The 23,788-nt window shown below is 44.2% G+C and overlaps 1 protein-coding gene across 2 annotated transcripts in view; it reads left to right on the forward strand.

Annotated features, from left to right (window-relative positions):
- Positions 1-23,788, forward strand: part of LOC125449505 (SUMO-interacting motif-containing protein 1-like) — a 139,596-nt gene that overhangs the window by 74,679 nt on the left and 41,129 nt on the right. For both annotated transcript variants that reach the window (XM_059642855.1, XM_059642854.1), the window contains exons 24-34: positions 437-478; positions 3,596-3,637; positions 4,287-4,328; positions 12,563-12,604; positions 13,930-13,971; positions 15,039-15,080; positions 16,025-16,066; positions 16,927-16,968; positions 18,016-18,057; positions 20,880-20,921; positions 21,778-21,819. In XM_059642855.1, the coding sequence (XP_059498838.1) occupies positions 437-478; positions 3,596-3,637; positions 4,287-4,328; positions 12,563-12,604; positions 13,930-13,971; positions 15,039-15,080; positions 16,025-16,066; positions 16,927-16,968; positions 18,016-18,057; positions 20,880-20,921; positions 21,778-21,819 (462 nt within the window). The remainder of the gene's footprint in view (positions 1-436; positions 479-3,595; positions 3,638-4,286; positions 4,329-12,562; positions 12,605-13,929; positions 13,972-15,038; positions 15,081-16,024; positions 16,067-16,926; positions 16,969-18,015; positions 18,058-20,879; positions 20,922-21,777; positions 21,820-23,788) is intronic.

A 23,788-nucleotide genomic window follows, 5' to 3' on the forward strand; every position in this document is an offset into this window, starting at 1 on the left:
GCAGTCTATGTGGTAACATCACGTTCGTTATAATGGGAATGTGATAATGGGAATTTGCCTTGTAAAACGGTAACTCTACAGATACAGGCTGTGAATAGCAGGCAGTATAGTACCCTCAGTGAATCCCCAAAAACTGCATCCGTATCCTTTTGTTAATGCAGTAATTTCAGTGTGGCACCGGGATGTGGCCTGAATGGCTTCTTGAGTTGTTAGATTCATGAGTGTAATTAGCTCGGTGATGAATGTGAGCAAGGATAGTGGTAATTTCTCATGTTAACAAGTAACCATGTGGTTTTTAGCCGTGAACAACAGTTACAATGGTATCTCATGGTGTTCTGAATACGACAATTTTAGCATTTTCTCGTAAAATTAATTGTAGTGCATTTGGCAACGGTGACATTGTTAACATCCAAACGTTTTTGTGATTTGTTTCCAGACTAGCCCAAAGTCAGGAATTTCATTGAAAACGCCAGGTCAGGTGAGGGTGAATTAGATTTTTCCTGAGACAGATTCGTCGCCCTCAAATAGCTGTTGTTTGAAGCTGATGATTCATCACAGTGTAATTTGAAAGACTTTTCTTTGAAGGAGCTGGACGTTGAACATTTCAGCTCTCACTTAATTGTTCCTGAAAACGGTGTTTTGCTTTCAGTGCAGACCGCCTGAGTTTGCTGCCTCAGGACTGCCTCCTGATGGTGGAGGACTTCCTCTGTACAGTGTCTTGATGATGCAGTTTGCTTTCTGACAATGCAGCACACCCTCTGCACCGACCCTTCTCACAGTGCAGCATGCCCTTTGCACTGCCACGATGGTACATGGGACTTCCTGAGCTGGAAGATTCATGATTGTGTAATTAGTATCATTACCAGTGTGAACAGTAATAGTGGTAATTTCCCATGTTAACAGGTTACCATGCTGTCACTAGCTGTGATGACAAGACTACATGGTAACCTCAGATTTGTCTCTTTTAAATTCCCGTTTAGCATGATGATTCACAATTGTGTATCTAGCATAATGATGAATGTGGACTGTGATAATAATGAGAATATGGCATGTAGACAGGTAACAGAAACTGGCTGCGAATAGCAGGCTACATGGTAAGCTCTCTGAATTCCAAAAAATTGCATCTTTAGCATTTTCTGTGTAAATTAGTTTCAGCATGGCATCGGGATGAGGGCTCAATGGCCTCTTGGGTTGTTTGATTCGTGAGCATGGAAGTAGCTCCATTATGAATGTGAGCAGGGATAATGGCAATTAACCCACATTAACAAGTGACATTGCAGCAGTCCCTCTGCACTGCTGCCAGGGCACAAGGTTGAATGCTGAATGACTTGTCGGGCGAGAAGTTTCATGATTGTGTAAGTAGCAATATTACCAGTGTGAACAGTAATCATGGTAATTACCCATGTTAACAAGTGACCAAATGAGTAGATGGACAGCACACTGAGGTTGGGCAGGCTGAACCATGATTTAACATCTTGTGTGACAGTGACGGCGGCCACATTTTTGCATCTGCTCACTTGTGTCTGAAAACCATTTAATGCTGTCAGTACGTACTGCCTGAGTGTTCCGTCTCAACATTGACCTCCTGATGGCGCAGCACCCATTTTCCACTGTGCCCCCTGACACTGAGTTATTCCCTGTGCACTCCTCCACCCCCCTCGCCCCCACCCGACAGTGCAGTGCCCCCTCTGCCCTGCCACCATGGTCGAGTGCTGAATGCTGAATGTCTTCCTGGTCTGAAAGATTCAAGTTTGTATGATTAGCATAATTACCACTGTGAACAGTAATTGTGGTAATTTCCCTACTTAACAGGTAACCATGCAGTTACCAGCTGTGATGACCGGGCTACATGGTAACATCACATTCGTCTCCCTCAAGTTGCCACTTACCGTAATGTTTCATGATTGTGTATCTCGCATAATGATGAATGTAAACTGTGATAATGGGAATTTCCCATGTAAACAGGTGATGCTATAGACATAGGCATAGGAGGCTACATGGTAAGCTCACTGACTCCCAGAAAACTACATCTGTAGCAATTTTCTACTGAATTAATTTCGCCATGGCATGGGGACAAGGTCTGAATGGCTTCTTGGTTTGTTAGATTCATAAGTTTGTAAGTAGTTCCATTACAAATGTGAGCAGGTATAATGGTATGTGTGTCATTTTTATGCAACATGATATCTCACGGGGTTCTGAATACTACATCATTAGCATTTTCTCAGTAAGTTAATTCTAGTGCATTTGGCATCAGTGACATTGCTAAAATACCAGATCAGGTGAGGGTGTATTAGATTTTTACTGATTCATTACACTCAAATAGCAGTTTTTTGAAACTGATCATCCATCATTGTTATTTGAGTGATTTTTCTTTGCAGAAGTTATTCTGTTGACCTCATGAGAACAAAGACAGCATACTGAGAAGGCACAGACAGAATCATGATTTAACGTGTTATCTGACACTGACACGGTCAGCGATTCATCTGTCACTTAATTGGTTCTCTGAATACTGCATTGCTGTCAGTATATGAGATAATAGGAACAGCAGATGCTGGAGTATCTGAGATAACAAGGTGTGGTGCTGGATGAACACAGCAGTCCAAGCGGCATCTTGGGAGCAGGAAAGCTGATGTTTCGGGCATAGAGCCTTCATCAAAAATAGGGGAGGGGTAGAGTGTTCAGAAATGAAAAGGGAGTGAGGGTGAGGTGGGGAGCGAGTGTGGGCGAGGCTGTGAGGGAGTGAGGTCGAGGCAAGAAGGAGTGACGGTCGTGGTAGAGTCAGGGCGAGGCAGGGAGGGAGTGAGGGTTGTGGGTGTCTTGAGGCCGAGGCAGGGAGGCAGCGAGGGCGAGGTTAGGCAGGAAGGTGTGAGGGTTCAGAGGGAGGGGGACAGTGAAGATATTGGACCATGGAAGAATGAGGGTTGGGATGATGGGAGAGGTGGACGATGAGAGTTGGGGCATGAGGGAAGAGTGAGGGCCAGAGGGAAGGCGGCGGGTGTGTGAGGTGGTGAGGAATAGGGAGTGAGGGTCGGAGAAGAGGGTGCAGAGTGTCTGAAGAGGTTGGACAGTCAGTGTCGGTGGAGAAGGGATCTTGGTAGATGTTTGGGATGAGGTACGACGCACCTTACAAATAATCAGGGCAACCACAGTGTGGAGCTGGAGGAAGACAGCAAGCTAGGCAGCATCAGAGAAGCAGGAAAATTGAGGTTTCTGTTGGGACCCTTCTTCAGGTTTTGAATGAAACGGATATGGTGATATTGGAACAATACAGTTCATTAGGAGAATAATTAGACTTTACTTTAAAATTCCCTCTCTGAGCACATTGTGAGTCAACCTACAGCACATGAACTGCAAAGGTTCAAGACAACAGTTCTCCACCATCTTTTCAGCCCTGACAATGATGCCCATGTCCCAAGAATGAGCAGGGATAACAGTAATTTCTCATGTTAATAGACAGCCATACAGGTACAAGATATGACCAGGAGGCTTTCTGGTAACCGACTGCATCCTTAACATTTTCTCAGCACGTTGATTCCAGTGTATTTGGCAACAGTGACACTGCTAACATCCAAATGTTTTGTTGATTACTTTCCAGACTGGGTCGATGTCAGGACTTTTGAAGAAGAAGACAGAGCAGGTGAGGGCAAAGAGGTTTTTGCTAAGACAGATTTGTCAGCCTGACATTGCTGTTTTGTGAAAGTGCTGCTCATCACAGAGTTATTTGAGAGATTTTTCTCTGCAGAAATTGGACATTATGTTGACCTCGTGACAACAGTGACTGCACACTGAAAAAAGAGCAGACAAGGCCTTGGTTTAACATCATATCCGATAGTGACGCTGTCAAGGTTGCAGCTCACACTTAATTGTATCTCTGAAAACAGTGTAATGCTGGCGGTACAAATTTGCTGAGTTTCCTGTCTCAGTTCTTGCCCTCTGACAGTGCAGCATTCACTCTGTATGGTCTTCCTGACAGTGCGCTACTCTCTGTGATGATGCAGCCTTCTTCATTTAGAGCTGCACATGAAAGCATCAGCACCCCTGCACTGCCACCTGAATGGCTTCCTTCATTGTAAAATTGTGTATCTAGCATAGCTTTGAATATGAACAGTATAATGGTAATTTCCCAGGTTAACAGGTAACCGCGCAGTTATTAGCTGTGACCAGCAGGCTACGTGGTAACCTTATGGAATCCTGAACAATCTGAGCATTCTGTCAGTAAATTAATTTCAGTGCATTTGGCAACAATGACATGCTAACATTCAAATGTTTTCTTCATTTCTTTCCAGCAAGGGATGAAGTCAAGAATTGTGAAGATGGGAACAGATCTGGTGAGGAAGAAAATGCATTATCGAAACAGATTTGTCACGCTAACGCAGCTGTTTCTGAAAGTTGTCCTTCATCATAATGTTATTTAAGATATTTTTCTCTGCGGAAGTTGGACATTATGTTGATCACATGACAACAATAACTGCACACTGCAAGAGTGCAGGCAGGCCCAAGGTTTAACATCTTGCCTGCATTGGCACTCAAGATTGCACTTCTCACTTAACTGTGTCTCCGAAAACAGTGCATTGCTGTCAGTGTGGACTCCCCAAGCTTGCAGCCTCAGTACTGACCGTGCAACACTCCATATGTACTATCACCCTGGCGCAGGAATGAGGGCTGAATGGCTTCCTGGCCTGAAAGATTCATGATTGTGCAATGCGCCTAATTACAAATGTGACCAGTAATCACGGTAATTTCCCATGTTAACAGGTAATTATGCAGTTTCTAGCTGTGACCAGCAGGCTACATGGGAACCTCACAATCTTGTCCCTCATTGAGCTGCTTTCTGAAAGTTTCCATTTACTGTAATGATTCATGATCATGTATCGAGCATAATGATGAATGTGAATTGTGCTAATGGGAATTTCCCATGTTTGCTCAGTAAATTAGTTTCAGTGTATATGAAAAAGGTGACATTATGAACATCCAAGTGCTTTCTTTCCTGGCCGGATCGAGGGTTGGATTTGACAGGGAGAGTGTGGATCAAATATGTTTAGCTGACACAGTACGGTCCCTTTCGTACAGCTGCTTTCTGAAAGTGCTTAGAGACAGAAGAACTGCAGATGCTGGAATCAACCAGTTCATACCTACTACCAGTGTCCACCTTTCACCACCATTCTCCTACTTCTCCCCTCCACCCGGCTTATCTGCAGCTCTCCCCACCCACACATCCAGTCCTGAAGAAGGGTATACCTGAAAAGTTGGTAACTCCTTGAGTCCAGATGTTGCCTGGCTTGCTGTGTTCTTCCAGCCTTCTGTTTACCTTCTGAAAATGCTAATTCATCATAGTGTTATTTGAAGGATCTTGCTCCGCAAAACAGGCGATTGTTTTTCCTGACATGATAACAATGACTGTACACTAACGGAGCACAGGCGACCCTGAGTTTAACATTTTATCCAACAGTGACGCCATCAACATTCATATTCCGTCTCAGAAAACAGTGCAATGCTGGCACTACAGACTGGGAGTGTGCTGTCTCAGTCCTGCCACCAGTTAATCTGTCTCCCCTCTTTGACGGTGCGGCACACCCTCTGGCTGGCCCTGCTTGACGGTGCGGCGCTCCCTCTGGCCGGCCCTCCTTGACGGTGTGGCTCTCCGTCTGGCTGGCACTCCTTGACGGTGTGGCGCTCACTCTGTTCAGCCCTCCTTGACTGTGCGGCACTCCCTCTGGCCAGGCCTCCTTTACTGTGCGGCACTCCCTCTGGCCAGGCAATGTGCTACAGGGATAAGGGCTGAATGCCTTCTTGGTTTGTTGGATTCATAATTGTGCAAGCAGCTCCATTATGAATGTGAACAGTAATAATGGTAATTACCCACTTTAACGGGGATGTACTCCGTGACCAGGCAGAGAACGGAGAGCCGGGAACCGGTGTGGGCTACATATTCCATTGCAGTGCAAAATTCGGATGTGATCATACTGGGGAAGGAAGAGGAAAGGAAGAACAATAATGAAAGATGATACTTTAGTCAGGGGAGCAGACTGGCGCTTCTGCAGCGAAGAAATGACTTCAGGATGGTGTTTTACCTCACTGGTGCCAGAGTCTGGGATGTTTCTTTAGAGCTGCCGGACATTCTGAAAGGGAAGGGTAATGAGTTACAGGTCATGGTACATGTTGATACTAATGATATTGGCAAATTGAGGAATGAGGTCTCGGACCAAGAATCCAGGGAATTAAACAGTTGGTTAAAAAGCAAGACCTCAAAGGTTGTAATTTCGAGATTGCTGCTGGTGCCATTTCTAAGGACAAAAAGGCAGTTAAATGTGTGGCTAAGGAGCTGGTGCAGGGTGTAGGTTTTTGGATCACTGGGACCCCTTCTGGGACAGGAGTGACCTGTAGAGAAGGGTTGGGGTGTGTTGCACTTAAACTGGAGGGGAACCTGTATCCTTGACAGGGCTACTCTTTAAACTAGAGTGGCAGAGGGTAGGAACCATCAGCAGTTCCACAGTGCAGCGATTGAGGGGTTGTTGGAAGTCAGGACCAGTAAGGCTTAAAGGAAGGATAGGGAGGGACAGGTTAATGAACACAATGGGGCCGAAAGGCTCAAGTGTGTTAATTTGAAGGCAAGAGCATTATGGTGTTACGGAGGGGAAATGGCCGAACCCCTGTGATAGTTAAACCAAAACACCAGCCCTCATCTGTCCTGATGGGTGTAGGGGTTCCCCTCTAATGTTTACCTCTGAAACACCCAGAGAAGCTCACCTTTTCCATCATAATCTGTTTAAAGAGTGTTTAAAAGAAAGAAAATCCCTGGTCTCCACCTTACATGTGACAAGTAACAATTTATTTATTTCATCGAAAGAATGAACAAATTAACAGTTCCTAACAATCTGAAAAATTCTGCTTTCTCCAGCTTTTCTTCTGTCGTTCTCACATCAGAAATGTCTTTCTGCCGCTGATTCTGCTGTCGGGGATGTTTTTCTCTGTACTTGCTTCTGTGAGAACTTTTACCTAGAAATGCCGTGGTGCCATTTTAATCAGTTGATGCTTTCTCTGAGAGCGAAATAATGTGTTTGTCTCATGGTAGTTGGCTGTCCCCCAATCTTCAAAAAAAAACCTGACTTCAATATCCCATATGACACATCAAATTCTTAGAATTGGTTTCAGATTATCAACACCATCGGAGTTAAATTTGATACTTTGTTTGCAGCTGAGGTCTTGTAATAAAATAATTAGCTACATTTGAAAGACTTGTTGTTTTGATAAAAGTAGTGCTTGGCTGTTTGATAGAAAATGTTTGCATTCAGGCACACTCTGTGTGCACCTGCCGTTCAGCCTGCCGATCAGATATTCATTTTAACTCTAAGCACTGGAAAAGACACACTTTAAAGGGACGGATGATGCATTGCTGTTCCTCACTTTTATTTTAACAATTTTACACAAAACAACTTCGCAGCCCGTCCCCCTGAAGGGAAAAAAAGAACCAGTATTATGAAAAGATGGGTTCATTTTTTTTCCTTGTCTAAACCATTATCGCTGAATACAGAGGTCAGTAATCTAAAGTTAGACATTTTGTCCTAGTTGTGCGTATCTGTACCATTAGCCCATACCGATTCTGTGTTACACATGCATTTTCTTTATACCCACGAAAATGGATATCCAGTGACATTTTTACAACCTGTATCATGTACAGTTTGTGAATTAAAAGCTTGTAACATATGACTTCAACAAAATAGTCTCATAGTTTTGTTCCTAAATCTTTCCAAAATGGTGAGGGGGTTGTGGTATGTATACACAGCCGTCTTTGCAAGATTATCTATGACATAAAGATTAAAATGTTGAATGGCCTGAACCAAACTCAATAGTTTGTTTTCCATGGTGGAGTATTTTCCCTGATGAATATTGAGTTTCATTGAAAAATAACCAATGACGTTTCAATTCCACCATTATCCTCCTGCATTGACGCAACCCCAATCCGTATATCATTGGCGCTGGTAGCAACTTTAAAGGGTTTCAAGAAATTTGGTGTGGCTAAAACTGGTGCGGTGGTTAACACGGCCTTTAAATTCTCAGATGCCTCCAGGTATTGTTCTGGCGACTGAAATTTTAGAGTCTTCTTTAGCAAAATCTGTCAGCAGTGCCACAATGTTACGAAAGTTTGGCACAAACTTCCAGGAGAATCGGTTGAGTCCCAGCAATCGAAGCACCTCTATTTTTCGAGGATGGTCTTGGAAACTCCTCGACCTTTAACTATGTGCATCCAGTTTTTGCTAAGTTCATAACCAGTTTTGCCTCCCATTGTCTTTCAAAGAGCTTTGCCAAATACACCATGTGATCTTTCCATGAACAGCTAAAGATCATGACATCATCTATACAGACAGCACGATGAGTCAATTCGGCCTTTTTTCACACTCCTCCAGCCTTGGAATTGAGTATGAGTCCAACTTAGTTATAGCATTGACGTTCCGACAATCCATGCAGAACCATTGAGTACCGTCTGGTTTGGGAAGCAAATTGATCGGCTAACTCCACTCACCTTTTTCACATGGCTGAATGATGTCTTCTTGGTGTATTGCTCCACTTCTGTAACTGTGCAGCTTTTATAGGTTTAAGCCTGTGGGGGTCTTGTTTTATTAGAGCAGCACTCCCTGCCTCCACCTCGTGTGCAGGAGTATTTGTCCTCCCCGTTCTTTTCTGAAGTATGTCCTCATATTGCTGCAACAAGTCTATCAATTCAGTTTTCTGTTGCTGAGACAGATAGCTCACTGCTCTGTCTCATTCTCTATCTCATTCCTCATTATTTAACTTACTTTGAGGCACATAAAATTCCAGATCATCTGGATTTGATTCCTGACTGTGAGGGGCAATAACTAACACTTGTTTCTCTGGTTCCCTGTCTCTCTTATTGTCGGGTTTCAACTCATTCACAGGACATAGCCAATAAAATGTTTTGCTATCAGGCATCTTTAGGGCATAATTCACCTGACTGAACTTCTCCTCAATCTGGTAAGGACCACGAAACCTTGCTTTGAAGGATTTCCTACCCCTGGTTATCGCACCAATATTTTATCTCCATGTGCAAATGTCTGAATTTTAGATTTAATATCTGCTTCTTGCTTTATTAAATGCTGTGCTACCTTCAGATGTTGTCTAGCTAATTCGCCTACTCTGTTTAATCTTTCTTTCACCTCAGATACATAGTGCAACTGTAAGATCTCTGACTTTGGACCTATCAACTTTTCCATAATTAATTTTAAAGGTCCTCTTATTTTCTGTTTGAATATCGATTTAAATGATGTGAGTTCATTCATTTGTGCATGTCTGATCGCAGACAATATAAATGGGATACGTTTGTCGCAGTCATTTGGATAATCCTGGCAATAAACTGTCAGCATAGCTTTTAGGGTCTGATGACACCTTTCCAGTGCTCCCTGGTATTCAGGATAATGTGCACTCGATTTAAAGTGTTTGATTCCTCGGTTGTCTATAATCACCTGAGATAGTTTGGCAGTGAAATTGGATCATTGGTCTGACTGAATCTCCCTGTCTGTATGCTTCTGGCAACACAATCTGCTGCACTTCAGCCCAGTTTTCCTCTGCCGAGGTCTCCATTTTCACTTATGGATTCTATCCTTAAGATCGTAACATTTGGGAATATGTTCTGATTTTTTTTTCTGAGTTGGCATGATGATATAGATCTTTCATTGTCTCATCTTTTTGTTGTAACTGCAATAATCTTTGAGAACTAAATTCCTCTGCCTGGTCCTCTAATTGTTGAGGTTCTTCCTTGATGATCTTGTCAAACAGGGTGTCAGCTAACTGTACATCAACCCCTTGATGTTTGATCTTTCTGTTTGGTTTTCCCCATTTACTTTAATCTATGACTTATCACCACAGAGTCTGGAAAAATTCGAAGGTATTTTTCTTTTAACTCCTCAGTTCCCTTGTTTTTCTTTGGCTAATCCACTACAAGGGACATCATTCCCACTTTTAATGTCGCAAGGTCTTTTCCAAGAACAGACTGTATTCCTGAAATAAACACTCTTTTAATCACTCCCACTTTTACTTCCCCAGTGTTGTTTGGACTTTTGAACTTAATCTTTCACAGGGGAACACTACATCTGTATCCATCTGTTCCACAGATTACCGCTTTCTCGGGTAGTATTTCAAAAGGAGTGAAAATTCTTTCATCTCTTACTATTATAGACTGTCCAGCTCCCATATCTCTCAATACTGTAACTTACTTACCTTCTCCCTTCTGTTCTTACTGTGTAAACCTTACCTGCAGAAGTGAAGTTTTTGTAGAGATCAGGCACTGTCTCATTATCCAACCTGTGACTAGGCTGCATTTGGCTGCAGCTCTTCGACTCCTTTTGGGATTTCTTTCAGTACCTCAACTAATCCTACTTGTGTAGCATCTTTCGCCATGTTCCTTTTTCCCAGAGCATTTCTTAAATCAGCAGCAGTGTGAGTTTGTGTCCCATGCTGTTACAGTGAAAACATCTGAGGCCTCTTACCTTCTTTTCAACCTCTTGGGTTTTTTTTGTCACCTGTGGTAAACTTCTCCCAGTGTGATCTACTTTTGTTTTTTCATTGAAAGATCTCCCTTTTTCCCCCAATTTCTATCCCTCATGGAATGAGATTGCTGTTGGAAACTAAATTCTGATTTATGCACTAATATATATTCATCCATCACCTGTGCGGCTCTTCTTACTTTGGTAATTTTCTGTTCCTCATCTCTGGAAGTGAGTTTTTAAAGTTGTCCAGCGGAATAATCTCTCAAAGATCGTCATTTGTCTCTTCTACCTTTAATGTTCGTACCCATTTCTTAAAGTTGCTCTGTTTAGTTCTCGCAAGCTTGAAATATTCTGACCTGGTTCCTCCTTTATTTTTCTGAAACATTGTCTTGGTGCTTTTGGTACCAAAATAGGCACTCAAAATAGCCTGTTTAACCTGTTCATAATCTCTGGACACCTCACCTGACAGCACTGCAAGCACTTCTCTAGCCCTGCCTACAGCTTGGTCTAAATTAACATTACCCACACAGTTTCTGGCCAAGTCATCTGCCAAGCCAGTTACGCTTCCTCTTCTAATTCCTCATGTCTAATTTTCAATTTTAATTTTCTCTGACTTCACTGCACTTGCCTGTTTCTCTGATGTAGGTAGGTGCTTGAGCGACTCAATTACAGTTTCAGCTTTCCACTTATCTCCAGTTATACCCAATTCTGACCTGTTTGCTAACTCCAACAGTATGTCATTGCTGTGGTTTTTGAGACTTTTTTGGCGAATTTGGGAAGCATCTTCAAATCTCAACCTCTTAAGCAATGTTAAGAGCCATTTCCCTCACTTTTAATTTATCCAACAACACAAAGCCAAAATAAACAGATTTTTCCACCGGCATTTCATTCAAAGATTTCGGGCATTATGTCAATCTCACGTCACAAATAACTTTCTGTCGCTGATTCTGCAGTCAGGGCTGTTTTTCTCTGTAATTGCTTCAGTGAGGACTTTTAGCTAGAAATGCTGTGGCAAGTCCACATTTGACGTGAGAATTGTTGAAAGACCTGATGATGAGAGTTCAGGACTGGCATGTTCCAGAAAGGAGGAAGGAGGGGGATGACAAGGTATGAAAACCTTGGATAACAAGGGAGATTGTGAATTTAGTCAGAGAGAAAAGGGAATCATATGTGAGGATTAGAAAGGTAAAATTGAACATGGCCCATGAGGAATGTAAAGAAAGTAGGAAAGAGCTCAAGTAGGAATTTAGGAATGCAGTGAGAGGCCATGAGATATCCTTGGTGAGTCGGGTTAAAGAATATGAGACTGTATTTTCGACATACCTGAAAAGCAAGAAGATAACTAGAGATGCCGAGGATATGGGCGAGATCCTAAATGAGTAATTTTCGTCAGTATTCACCAAGGAGAAGGATATGGGGGAATAGAGAGATTAGTATGGGGCATTCTAATTGACGAGGGCATTTTGAGGTGAAGAACGAAGTGATGTGAGGCCTGTTGGAGAGCAATAAGATGGATAAGAGGAGAATTGTTTTTTCTGGAGTAGCAGAGGCTGATGGGACATCCGAGAGAAGTTTATAAAATGATGAGTCATAGATCGGGTTGATGGTCAGAAAGTTCATCCCAGAGTTGAAGTGTCCAACACGAGCCGGCAAGCATTTAAGGTTTAAGTGGGAACGTTGACAGGATATGTAAGGTGCATGTTTATCTCGACAGAGAGTGTAGGTGCCGGGGCAATGATGGTGGAAAATATGAAAGTGGTGTTTGAGGGGGTTTTTAATTATGCAAATGAATAAGTGAGGGATGTAGGGATGTGGACCATTGTCAGACAGAAGGGATCAACTCAATTTGTCATCATGTTCAGCATGAACAGGACCTGTCCCTGTGCTGTACTGTTCTCTGTTGTATGCAGCCGTGCAGTTTTTAGCTGTGACCAGCAGGCAAGGTGGTGTTTGATGGAGTCCTGAGTGCGATATCTTTAGCATTTTCTCAGTAAGTTACTTCTCTTGTATTTGGCATTAGTGATATTGCTAACAATGATGTTTTCATGATTGCTTTCCAGGTTGGCTCAACGTTAGGAATTCCATTGAAGAATTCAGATCCGGTGAGGGTGAATCGGCTTTAACTAAGACAGATTTGTCAGCCTCATGTCGCTGGTTTCTAAAAGTGATCATCCTTTGCAATGTTATTTGAGAGGGTTTATGTTGACCAAATGACAAGAGGGACTGCATACTGAAAGAGGGCAGACAGAGCCTGGGTTTGACATATCAACTGACAGTGACACCATCAATTTTGCAGCTCTCACTTAATCATATCTCTCAAAAGAGTAATGCTGCCAGTACAGACTGCCTGAGTTTGCTGCCTTAGTCCTGACCCCCGATGCAGCAACACTCGCTCTGTACATTGGTCCTTGACCGTAGTGCACTCGCTCAGTGCTACCCCTCCCAGAGTCTGCAGCACTCCCTCCATACTGCCCCCTGATGGTGCAGGACTCATTCTGTATGACCCTTGATGGTACTGTAGTTCCTGTGACCTGTACATTGACTCCTTCTGTACAGCCTCTTGATGGTGCAGCATTTCCCCTGTACACTGTCTCTGAAGGTGCCACATATGTTCTGTACAGTGTCTGTGGTGCAACACTCGCTCTGTACAGTTTTCCCTGACAGTGCAGCACTGTCTCTGTACTGTTCTGACAGTGCAGTGCACCCTCTGTACTGTCCCCTGGGTTAACAAACCAAGGCATCTAAACAACAAGCAGGACAGAAAACCGACCCTTTGCCTCAGGTGCATTGACGATGTAGCCATGCAGGGTGATGAAACATTTGGAACCAAACTGACCGGCTGAAGGAGCATGTCTACAGCCTCAATTTCCCAGTGAATTAATTTCACTGTGGCACAGGAATGAGGACTGAGTGGCTTCTTGGTTTGTGAGACTCATGTTTGTGTAACTAGCTCCATTATCAATGTGAGCAAGGAGAGTGGTAATTTATCATGTTAACAAGTAACCAAGTGGTTTTTAGCCGCGAACAACAGGTGCACTGGTATAGAACATAGAACATAGAAAAGTACAGCACAGTACAGGCCCTTCGGCCCACAATGTTGTGCCGTGGAATATTCCTAATTCAAACATAAAATAAAATAACTTACATTCCCCTCGATTCACTGCTGTCAATGTGCATGTCCAGCAGTCGCGTAAATGTCACTAATGACTCTGCTTCCACGACTATCACTGGTAAACTATTCCATGCGCTCACAACTCTCTGAGTGAAGAACCTAAGACTTTGTCAGGGAACCATTCCAACACAGGTCCCCAACATCTCATGGTGTTCTGAATATGACCATTTTAGCATTTTCTTGTAATATTAGTTCTCGTGCTTTTGGCGTCGGTGACATTGTTAACATCCAAACATTTTTGTGATTTGTTTCCAGTTTGGTTCAAAGTCAGGAATTTCCATGAAAATACCACATCAGGTGAGGGTGAATTAGATTTTTACTGAGACTGATTCGTCGCCGTCGCACAGTTCGTGCTTGAAGCTGATGATTAATCATAGCGTTATTTGGAAGAACCTTTCTTTGAAGAAGTTGGACGTAACGTTGATCTGACGACAACAAGGACTGTACGCTGAGAAAGGGCATACGGAACCATGATTTAACGTCTTTTGTGACTGGCTCGGTCACCATTTCAGCTTTCACTTAATTGTGTTTCTGATCACCATGTATTGCTGTCAGTACAGACTGTGTGGGTTTACTGTCTCAGCACTGACCCCCTGAGTGTGCAGTACTCCCTCTGTACTGCATCCTGATGGTGCAGGACTCATTATATCCGTTTCCCTGCTGGTGCAGTAGTCCCTCTGTACAGTGTTTTGATGGTGCAGCTCTCCCTCTGCACTGTGCCCTGTTAAATGCCGGACTCCATCGGTACCGCGCTTTCTGTCAGTGCAGCACCCCTTCTGCACTGCCACCATGGTACAGGGGTGCGAGCTGAGTGACTTCCTGCGACGGAACATTCATGATTGTGTAACTCGCGTTATTATGGATATTGACAATAATCATGGTAATTTCCCATGTAAACAAGTAACTGTGCAGTTACCAGCTGTGATGAGCAGGCTATGTGGTAACATCACGTTCGTTATAATGGGAATGTGATAATGGGAATTTGCCTTGTAAAACGGTAACTCTACAGATACAGGCTGTGAATAGCAGGCAGTATAGTACCCTCAGTGAATCCCCAAAAACTGCATCCGTATCCTTTTGTTAATGCAGTAATTTCAGTGTGGCACCGGGATGTGGCCTGAATGGCTTCTTGAGTTGTTAGATTCATGAGTGTAATTAGCTCGGTGATGAATGTGAGCAAGGATAGTGGTAATTTCTCATGTTAACAAGTAACCATGTGGTTTTTAGCCGTGAACAACAGTTACAATGGTATCTCATGGTGTTCTGAATACGACAATTTTAGCATTTTCTCGTAAAATTAATTGTAGTGCATTTGGCAACGGTGACATTGTTAACATCCAAACGTTTTTGTGATTTGTTTCCAGACTAGCCCAAAGTCAGGAATTCCATTGAAAACGCCAGGTCAGGTGAGGGTGAATTAGATTTTTCCTGAGACAGATTCGTCGCCCTCAAATAGCTGTTGTTTGAAGCTGATGATTCATCACAGAGTAATTTGAAAGACTTTTCTTTGAAGGAGCTGGACTTTGGACATTTCAGCTCTCACTTAATTGTTCCTGAAAACGGTGTATTGCTTTCAGTGCAGACCGCCTGAGTTTGCTGCCTCAGTACTGCCTCCTGATAGTGCAGGACTTCCTCTGTACAGTGTCTTGATGATGCAGTTTGCTTTCTGACAATGCAGCACGCCCTCTGCACCGTCCCTTCTCACAGTGCAGCATGCCCTTTGCACTGCCACGATGGTACATGGGACTTAATGAGCTGGAAGATTCATGATTGTGTAATTAGTATCATTACCAGTGTGAACAGTAACAGTGGTAATTTCCCATGTTAACATGTTACCATGCTGTCACTAGCTGTGATGAGCAGGCTCCATGGAAACCTCACATTTGTCTTTTTTAAATTACTGTTTATCATAATGATTCACAATTGTGTATCTAGCATAATGATGAATGTGAACTGTGATAATGGGAATATGGCATGTTGACAGGTAACAGAAACTGGCTGCGAATAGCAGGCTACATGGTAACCTCTCTGAATCCCAAAAAATTGCATCCTTGCCATTTTCTGTGTAAATTAGTTTCAGCATGGCATCGGGATGAGGGCCCAATGGCCTCTTGGGTTGTTTGATTCATGAGCATGTAAGTAGCTCCATTATGAATGTGAGCAGGGATAATGGTAATTAACCCATGTGATCACGTAACCACGTGGATTTTAGCTGTGACCTGCAGGCAACGTGATAGCTCATGGTGTCCTGAATGCGACATCCTTAGCATTTTCTCGTTAAAATTACTTTTAGTGTATTTGACAACAATGACGTGGCTAACCTCTTAATATTTTTGTGATTTCCTTCTAGATTGGCTCAAAGTCAGGCATTTCATTGTCCAGACCTGAACAGGTGAGAGTGAATTAGATTTTTACTGAGACACATCCATTACTGTCGCAAAGGTCTTTTTTGAAGCTGATTAGTGTTATTTGAAAGATTTTTCTTTGAAGATGTTGGGCATTATGTTGACGACATGAGGACAAGGTCAGCACGCCGAGAAAAGGCAGACAGAATCATGATTTAACATCTCGTCTGGCAGTGACAACTGCATCCTTAACATTTTCCCTGTAATTTAATTTCTTCGTGGCATAGGAATGAGGGCTCAGTGGCTTCTTTGGTTGTTAGATTCATGAGCATGTAAGTAGCTCCATTGTGAATATGAGCAGGGATAATGGTGACATTATCGATCTCAACATTGCAGCTGTCACTTAATTGTGTCTCTGAAAACCGTGTATTGCTGTCCGTACAGACTCAGTGAATTTCCTGTCTCAGTACTGATCCCCAAAGTGTGCAGCACTCCCTCTGTACTGCCCCCTGATGGTGCAGCACTCCCTCTCTACAGGATCTTGACGGTGCAGCACTCCCTCTGCACTGACCCTTCTGACAGTACAGCTTTCCCACTGCACTGTCCTCCCTGACAGTTCAGCAGCCTCTCTGCACTGCTGCCACGGCACAAGAGTGAACGCAGAATGACGTTTTTGGCGAGAAGTTTCATGATTGTGTAACTTGCATTATTATCTTTGTGAACAGTAATCCTGGTAAGTTCCCATGTTAACAAGTAACCACTTAGTTTTTAAGTGAGCTGCAGTGAACATGGTACCTCACAGGGCCCTGCACATAACACCTTTAGCATTTTCATAGTAGACTAATTCTACTGTGTTTGGCAATGGTGACAGGTCTGACATCCAAATGTTGTTGTCTCTTATTTCCAGATTAGCTCCAAGTCAGGAATTTCGATGAAAATACCAGATCAGGTGAGGATGAATTAGATTTTTACTGAGACAGATTCGTCGCCGTCGCACAGCTCATGTATGAAGCTGACGATTCATCACAGCGTTATTTGAAAGACCTTTCTTTGAAGAAGTTGGACGTAACGTTGCTCTCACATCAACAAGGACTATATGCTGCGAAAGGACATATGGAGCCATGATTTAACATCTTTTGTGACTGACACGGTCACCATTTCAACTCTCACTTAATTGTGTCTCTGAAAACCGTGTATTGCTGTCATTGCAGACTGTGTGACCTCCTGACCCCCTGAGTGTGCAGTGCTCCCTCTGTACTGCATTCTGATGGTGCAGGACTCATATGTTCCCCTGATGGTCAGCAGTCCCTCTGTACAGTGTTTTAATGGTGCTGCTCTCCCTCTGCACTGTGCCCTCTTAGATGCAGGACTCCATTTGTACTGCGCTTTCTGACAGTTACAGCACCTCTTTTGCACTGCCAGTATGGTACAGGGGTGAGAGCTGAGTTTCTTCCTGCGCCGGAACATTCATGATTGTGTAATTCGTGTTATTATGGATATGGACAATAATCATGGTAATTTCCCATGTAAACAAGTAACTGTGCAGTTACCAGCTGTGACTAGCAGGCTATGTGGTAACATTACGTTTGTTATAATGGGAATGTGATAATGGGAATTTGCCTTGTAAAAAGGTAACACTAGATACAGGCTGTGAATATCAAGCGATATAAAACCCTCACTGAATCTCCAAAAACTGCATCCATATCCTTTTCTTAATGCAGTAATTTCAGTGCGGCACAGGGATGTGGTCTGAATGTCTTCTTGAGTTGTTAGATTCATGAGTGTAATTAGCTCCATGATGAATGTGAACAAGGACAGTGGTAATTTCTCATGTTAACAAGTAACCATGTGGTTTTTAGCCGTGAACAACAGTTACAATGGTATCTCATGGTGTTCTGAATACGACAATTTTAGCATTTTCTCGTAAAATTAATTCTAGTGCATTTGGCAATGGGGACATTGTTAACATCAAATGTTTTTTGTGATTTGTTTCCAGATTAGCCCAAATTCAGGAATTTCATTGAAAATACCAGATCAGGTGAGGGTGAATTAGATTTTTCCTGAGACAGATTCGTCGCCCTCAAATAGCTGTTGTTTGAAGCTGATGATTCATCACAGTGTAATTTGAAAGACTTTTCTTTGAAGGAGTTGGATGTTGAACATTTCAGCTCTCACTTAATTGTTCCTGAAAACGGTGTATTGCTTTCAGTGCAAACCGCCTGAGTTTGCTGCCTCAGGACTGCCTCCTGATGGTGGAGGACTTCCTCTGTACAGTGTCTTGATGATGCGGTGTGCTTTCTGACAATGCAGCACGCCCTCTGCACCGTCCCTTCTCACAGTGCAGCATGCCGTTTGCACTGCCACGATGGTACATGGGACTTCCTGAGCTGGATAATTCATAGAACATAGAACAGTACAGCACAGAACAGGCCCTTCAGCCCACAATGTTGTGCCGACCATTGATCCTCATGTATGCACCCTCAAATTTCTGTGACCATATACATATCCAGCAGTCTCTTAAATGACCCCAATGACCTTGCTTCCACAACTGCTGCTGGCAACGCATTCCATGCTCTCACAACTCTCTGCGTAAAGAACCTGCCTCTGACATCCCCTCTATACTTTCCACCAACCAGCTTAAAACTATGACCCCTCGTGCTAGCCATTTCTGCCCTGGGAAATAGTCTCTGGCTATCAACTCTATCTATGCCTCTCATTATCTTGTATACCTCAATTAGGTCCCCTCTCCTCCTCCTTTTCTCCAATGAAAAGAGACCGAGCTCAGTCAACCTCTCTTCATAAGATAAGCCCTCCAGTCCAGGCAGCATCCTGGTAAACCTCCTCTGAACCCTCTCCAAAGCATCCACATCTTTCCTATAATAGGGCGCCCAGAACTGGACGCAGTATTCCAAGTGCGGTCTAACCAAAGTTTTATAGAGCTGCAACAAGATCTCACGACTCTTAAACTCAATCCCCCTGTTAATGAAAGCCAAAACACCATATGCTTTCTTAACAACCCTGTCCACTTGGGTGGCCATTTTAAGGGATCTATGTATCTGCACACCAAGATCCCTCTGTTCCTCCACGCTGCCAAGAATCCTATCCTTAATCCTGTACTCAGCTTTCTAATTCGACCTTCCAAAATGCATCACCTCGCATTTATCCAGGTTGAACTCCATCTGCCACCTCTCAGCCCATCTCTGCATCCTGTCAATGTCCCGCTGCAGCCTACAACAGCCCTCTACACTGTCAACGACACCTCCGATCTTTGTGTCGTCTGCAAACTTGCTGACCCATCCTTCAATTCCCTCGTCCAAGTCATTAATAAAAATTACAAACAGTAGAGGCCCAAGGACAGAGCCCTGTGGAACTCCACTCACCACTGACTTCCAGGCAGAATATTTTCCATCTACTACCACTCGCTGTCTTCTGTTGGCCAGCCAATTTTGTATCCAAGCAGCTAAGTTCCCCTGTATCCCATTCCTCCTGACCTTCTGAATGAGCCTACCATGGGGAACCTTATCAAATGCCTTACTGAAGTCCATTTACACCACATCCACAGCTCGACCCTCATCAACCTTTCTAGTCACATCCTCAAAAAACTCGATAAGGTTTGTGAGGCATGACCTACCCCTCACAAAGCCGTGTTGACTGTATTTGATCAAGCCATGCTCTTCCAGATGGTCATAAATCTTATCCCTCAGAATCCTTTCTAACACCTTGCAGACGACAGACGTGAGACTTACCGGTCTATAATTGCCGGGGATTTCCCTATTTCCTTTCTTGAAGAGAGGAATTACATTTGCCTCTCTCCAGTCCTCAGGTACGACTCCAGTGGAGAGCGAGGATGCAAAGATCTTCGCAAGTGGCGAAGCAATTGCATTTCTCGCTTCCCAAAGCAGCCGAGGACAAATCTGATCTGGGCCTGGCGACTTGTCAATCTTAATGTTTGACAAAATTTTCAGCACATCAGCTTCGTCTATCTCTATCCATTCCAGCATGCACACCTGCTGTTCAAAGGTTTCATTCACTACAAAGTTCGTTTCTTTCGTAAAGACAGAAGCAAAAAACTCATTTAGGGCTTCCCCTCCCTCCTCAGGCTCCACACACAAGTTCCCTATGCTATCCCTGATCGGCCCTACTCTTTCTTTGACCATTCTCTTATTCCTCACGTAAGTGTAAAATGCCTTTGTGTTTTCCCGGATTCCTTCTGCCAAGCCTTTCTCGTGCCCCCTCCTGGCTCTCCTTAGACCATTTTTGAGCTCCTTCCTTGCCCATGATTGTGTAATTAGTATCATTACCAGTGTGAACAGTAATAATGGTAATTTCCCATGTTAACATGTTACCATGCTGTCACTAGCTGTGATGAGCAGGCTCCATGGTAACCTCACATTTGTCTTTTTTAAATTCCCGTTTATCATAATGATTCACAATTGTGTATCTAGCATAATGATGAATGTGAACTGTGATAATGAGAATATGGCATGTTGACAGGTAACAGAAACTGGCTGCGAATAGCAGGCTACATGGTAACCTCTCTGAATCCCAAAAAATTGCATCCTTAGCATTTTCTGTGTAAATTAGTTTCAGCATGGCATCGGGATGAGGGCCCAATGGCCTCTTGGGTTGTTTGATTCATGAGCATGTAAGTAGCTCCATTATGAATGTGAGCAGGGATAATGGTAATTAACCCATGTGATCACGTAACCACGTGGATTTTAGCTGTGACCTGCAGGCAACGTGATAGCTCATGGTGTCCTGAATGCGACATCTTTAGCATTTTCTCGTTAAAATTACTTTTAGTGTATTTGACAACAATGACGTGGCTAACCTCTAAATATTTTTGTGATTTCCTTCTAGATTGGCTCAAAGTCAAGCATTTCATTGTACAGATCAGAACAGGTGAGGGTGAATTAGATTTTTACTGAGACACATCCATTACTGTCGCAAAGGTCTTTTTTGAAGCTGATTAGTGTTATTTGAAAGATTTTTCTTTGAAGATGTTGGGCATTATGTTGACGACATGAGGACAAGGTCAGCACGCCGAGAAAAGGCAGACAGAATCATGATTTAACATCTCGTCTGGCAGTGACAACTGCATCCTTAACGTTTTCCCTGTAAATTAATTTCATCATGGCATAGGGATGAGGGCTCAATGGCTTCTTTGGTTGTTAGATTCATGAGCATGTAAGTAGCTCCATTGTGAATATGAGCAGGGATAATGGTAACTCGATCTCAACATTGCAGCTGTCACTTAATTGTGTCTCTGAAAACCGTGTATTGCTGTCCGTACAGACTCAGTGAATTTCCTGTCTCAGTACTGATCCCCAAAGTGTGCAGCACTCCCTCTGTACTGCCCCCTGATGGTGCAGCACTCCCTCTCTACAGGATCTTGACGGTGCAGCACTCCCTCTGCACTGACCCTTCTGACAGTACAGCTTTCCCACTGCACTGTCCTCCCTGACAGTTCAGCAGCCTCTCTGCACTGCTGCCACGGCACAAGAGTGAACGCAGAATGACTTTTTGGGCGAGAAGTTTCATGATTGTGTCATTTGAATTATTATCTTTGTGAACAGTAATCCTGGTAAGTTCCCATGTTAACAAGTAACCACTTAGTTTTTAAGTGAGCTGCAGTGAACATGGTACCTCACAGGGCCCTGCACATAACACCTTTAGCATTTTCTTAGTAGACTAATTCTACTGTGTTTGGCAATGGTGACAGGTCTGACATCCAAATGTTGTTGTCTCTTATTTCCAGATTAGCTCCAAGTCAGGAATTTCGATGAAAATACCAGATCAGGTGAGGATGAATTAGATTTTTACTGAGACAGATTCATCGCCCTCAAATAGCTCTTGTTTGAATCTGGTCATTCATCACATTTTTATTTGAATGCTTTTTCTTTGCAGAACCTGGATGTTAATTTGACCAAGTGAGAACAAGGACAGCACACTGAGGCCGGGCAGGCAGAACCATGATTTAAAATCTTGTCTGACGCTGACATGGTCAACGTTTCATCTCCCACTTAATTTTGTCTCTGAAACTGCATTGCTATCAGTATATGAGATCATAGGAACTGCAGATGCTGGAGAATCCGAGATAACACAGTGTGGAGCTGGAGGAACACAGCAGGCCAAGCAGCATCAGAGGAGCAGGAAGACTGACGTTTCGGGCCTAGACCCTTCATCAGAAATGGGGGAGAGGTTGAGGGTTCTGAAAGGAATATGGAGAGAGGGGAAGGCGGATCGAAGTTGGGTAGAGAAGACAGGTGGAGAGGAGACAGACAAGTTAAAGAAGCGTGGATGGAGCCAGTAAATGTGAGTGTAGGTGGGGAGGTAGGGCGGAGATGGGTCAGTTCAGGGAGGACAGATTGGTCAAGGAGCCATTGTCGGAGAACGCACAGATGACATCATGACACCACCGCCGAATATACCTCTTCCAGGACAGCGAATACCACCGCTGCTGAAGCCACCGACTGCAGTGCCAAGACGAAGACCACAGACACTACGGTCATCACTGCTGCCACCGCCGCCGATGCCACTCCTCCCATTGCGGACGCAACTCCGCCCAAGGCTAATGCTGACATTGCTCCGCCCACAGTCTCCATAGCCACCAGCTCCAGAGGAGACAGCAGCACCCAGCCCTGTCGAGTGTTCACCATCCTCCCAGATCTTCCCCTCACTGAGGATGAACGGTCAGTCCTCAGTAAGGGGCTCACCTTTGTCCTTCTCCACTCACACAGCAACGAATACCCGTCACGTTTGGACATTGAGCAGCTTTTCTGCTGCCTTCGCCTCCGCACTTACTTCTTTAACCGTGAGCCTCACCCTCCCTCTACTGACCCCTTCTCCCGCCTCCCAACACAAGCCCTCCTCCTGGACACCACCCCAAGGCCTCCTATCTCCCTCAACCTCTTCTTTTCTAACTGCTGTTGCAACATCAATTGCCTCAACCTCTCACCCACTCCAACCTCTCCCCGCGGATCGTGCAGCCCTCCACTCCCTCGGCTCCAATCCCAACCTCATGATAAAATCCTCGGACAAGGGAGGTGCGGTTGTAGTATGGCTCACTGACCTCTACATCACTGAGGCCAGGCACCAGCTCTTGCACACGTCCTCCTGCCACTCCCTGGATCATGACCCCACCCCCGAGCACCAAACCTTTGACAACCTCATCACCTCAGGTGACATCCCACCCACAGCCTCCAACCTCATCATTCCCCAACCCCGCACTGCCCACTTCTATCTCCTTCCCAAAATCCACAAACGTGCTTGCCATTGTCTCCGCTCGCTCCTGCTCCACCAATCTTATCTCCACCTATCTGGACTCCATTTCCCCCCCCCACTTTGGACCAGGAGCTCCCTACCTTTATCAGCGACACCACCCACGCCCTCCACCTCCTCCAGAACTTCCAATTCCCCAGCCCCGAACACCTCATTTTTACGATGGACATCCAGTCCCTATACACTACATTCCCCATGCAGGCCCTCTGCTTCTTCCTGTCCCGCAGGCATGAGCAGTCGCCCTCCACCGACACCCTCATCTGCCTAGCCAAACTTGTCCTTGCCCTCAACAACTTCTCTTCCAATTCTTCCCACTTCCTGAAGACAACGGGGTGGCCATGGGTACCCGCATGGGCCCAAACTACGCCTGCCTCTTTGTCAGTTACGTGGAACAATCCCTCTTCTGTACCTACACTGGCCCTAAACCCCACCTCTTCCTCCATTACATTCTCCCACGAGGAGCTCGAACAGTTCATCCAATTCTCCAA

Source organism: Stegostoma tigrinum, chromosome 46, assembly GCF_030684315.1.
Source record: "Stegostoma tigrinum isolate sSteTig4 chromosome 46, sSteTig4.hap1, whole genome shotgun sequence".
Taxonomy (NCBI): Eukaryota; Metazoa; Chordata; class Chondrichthyes; order Orectolobiformes; family Stegostomatidae; genus Stegostoma; species Stegostoma tigrinum.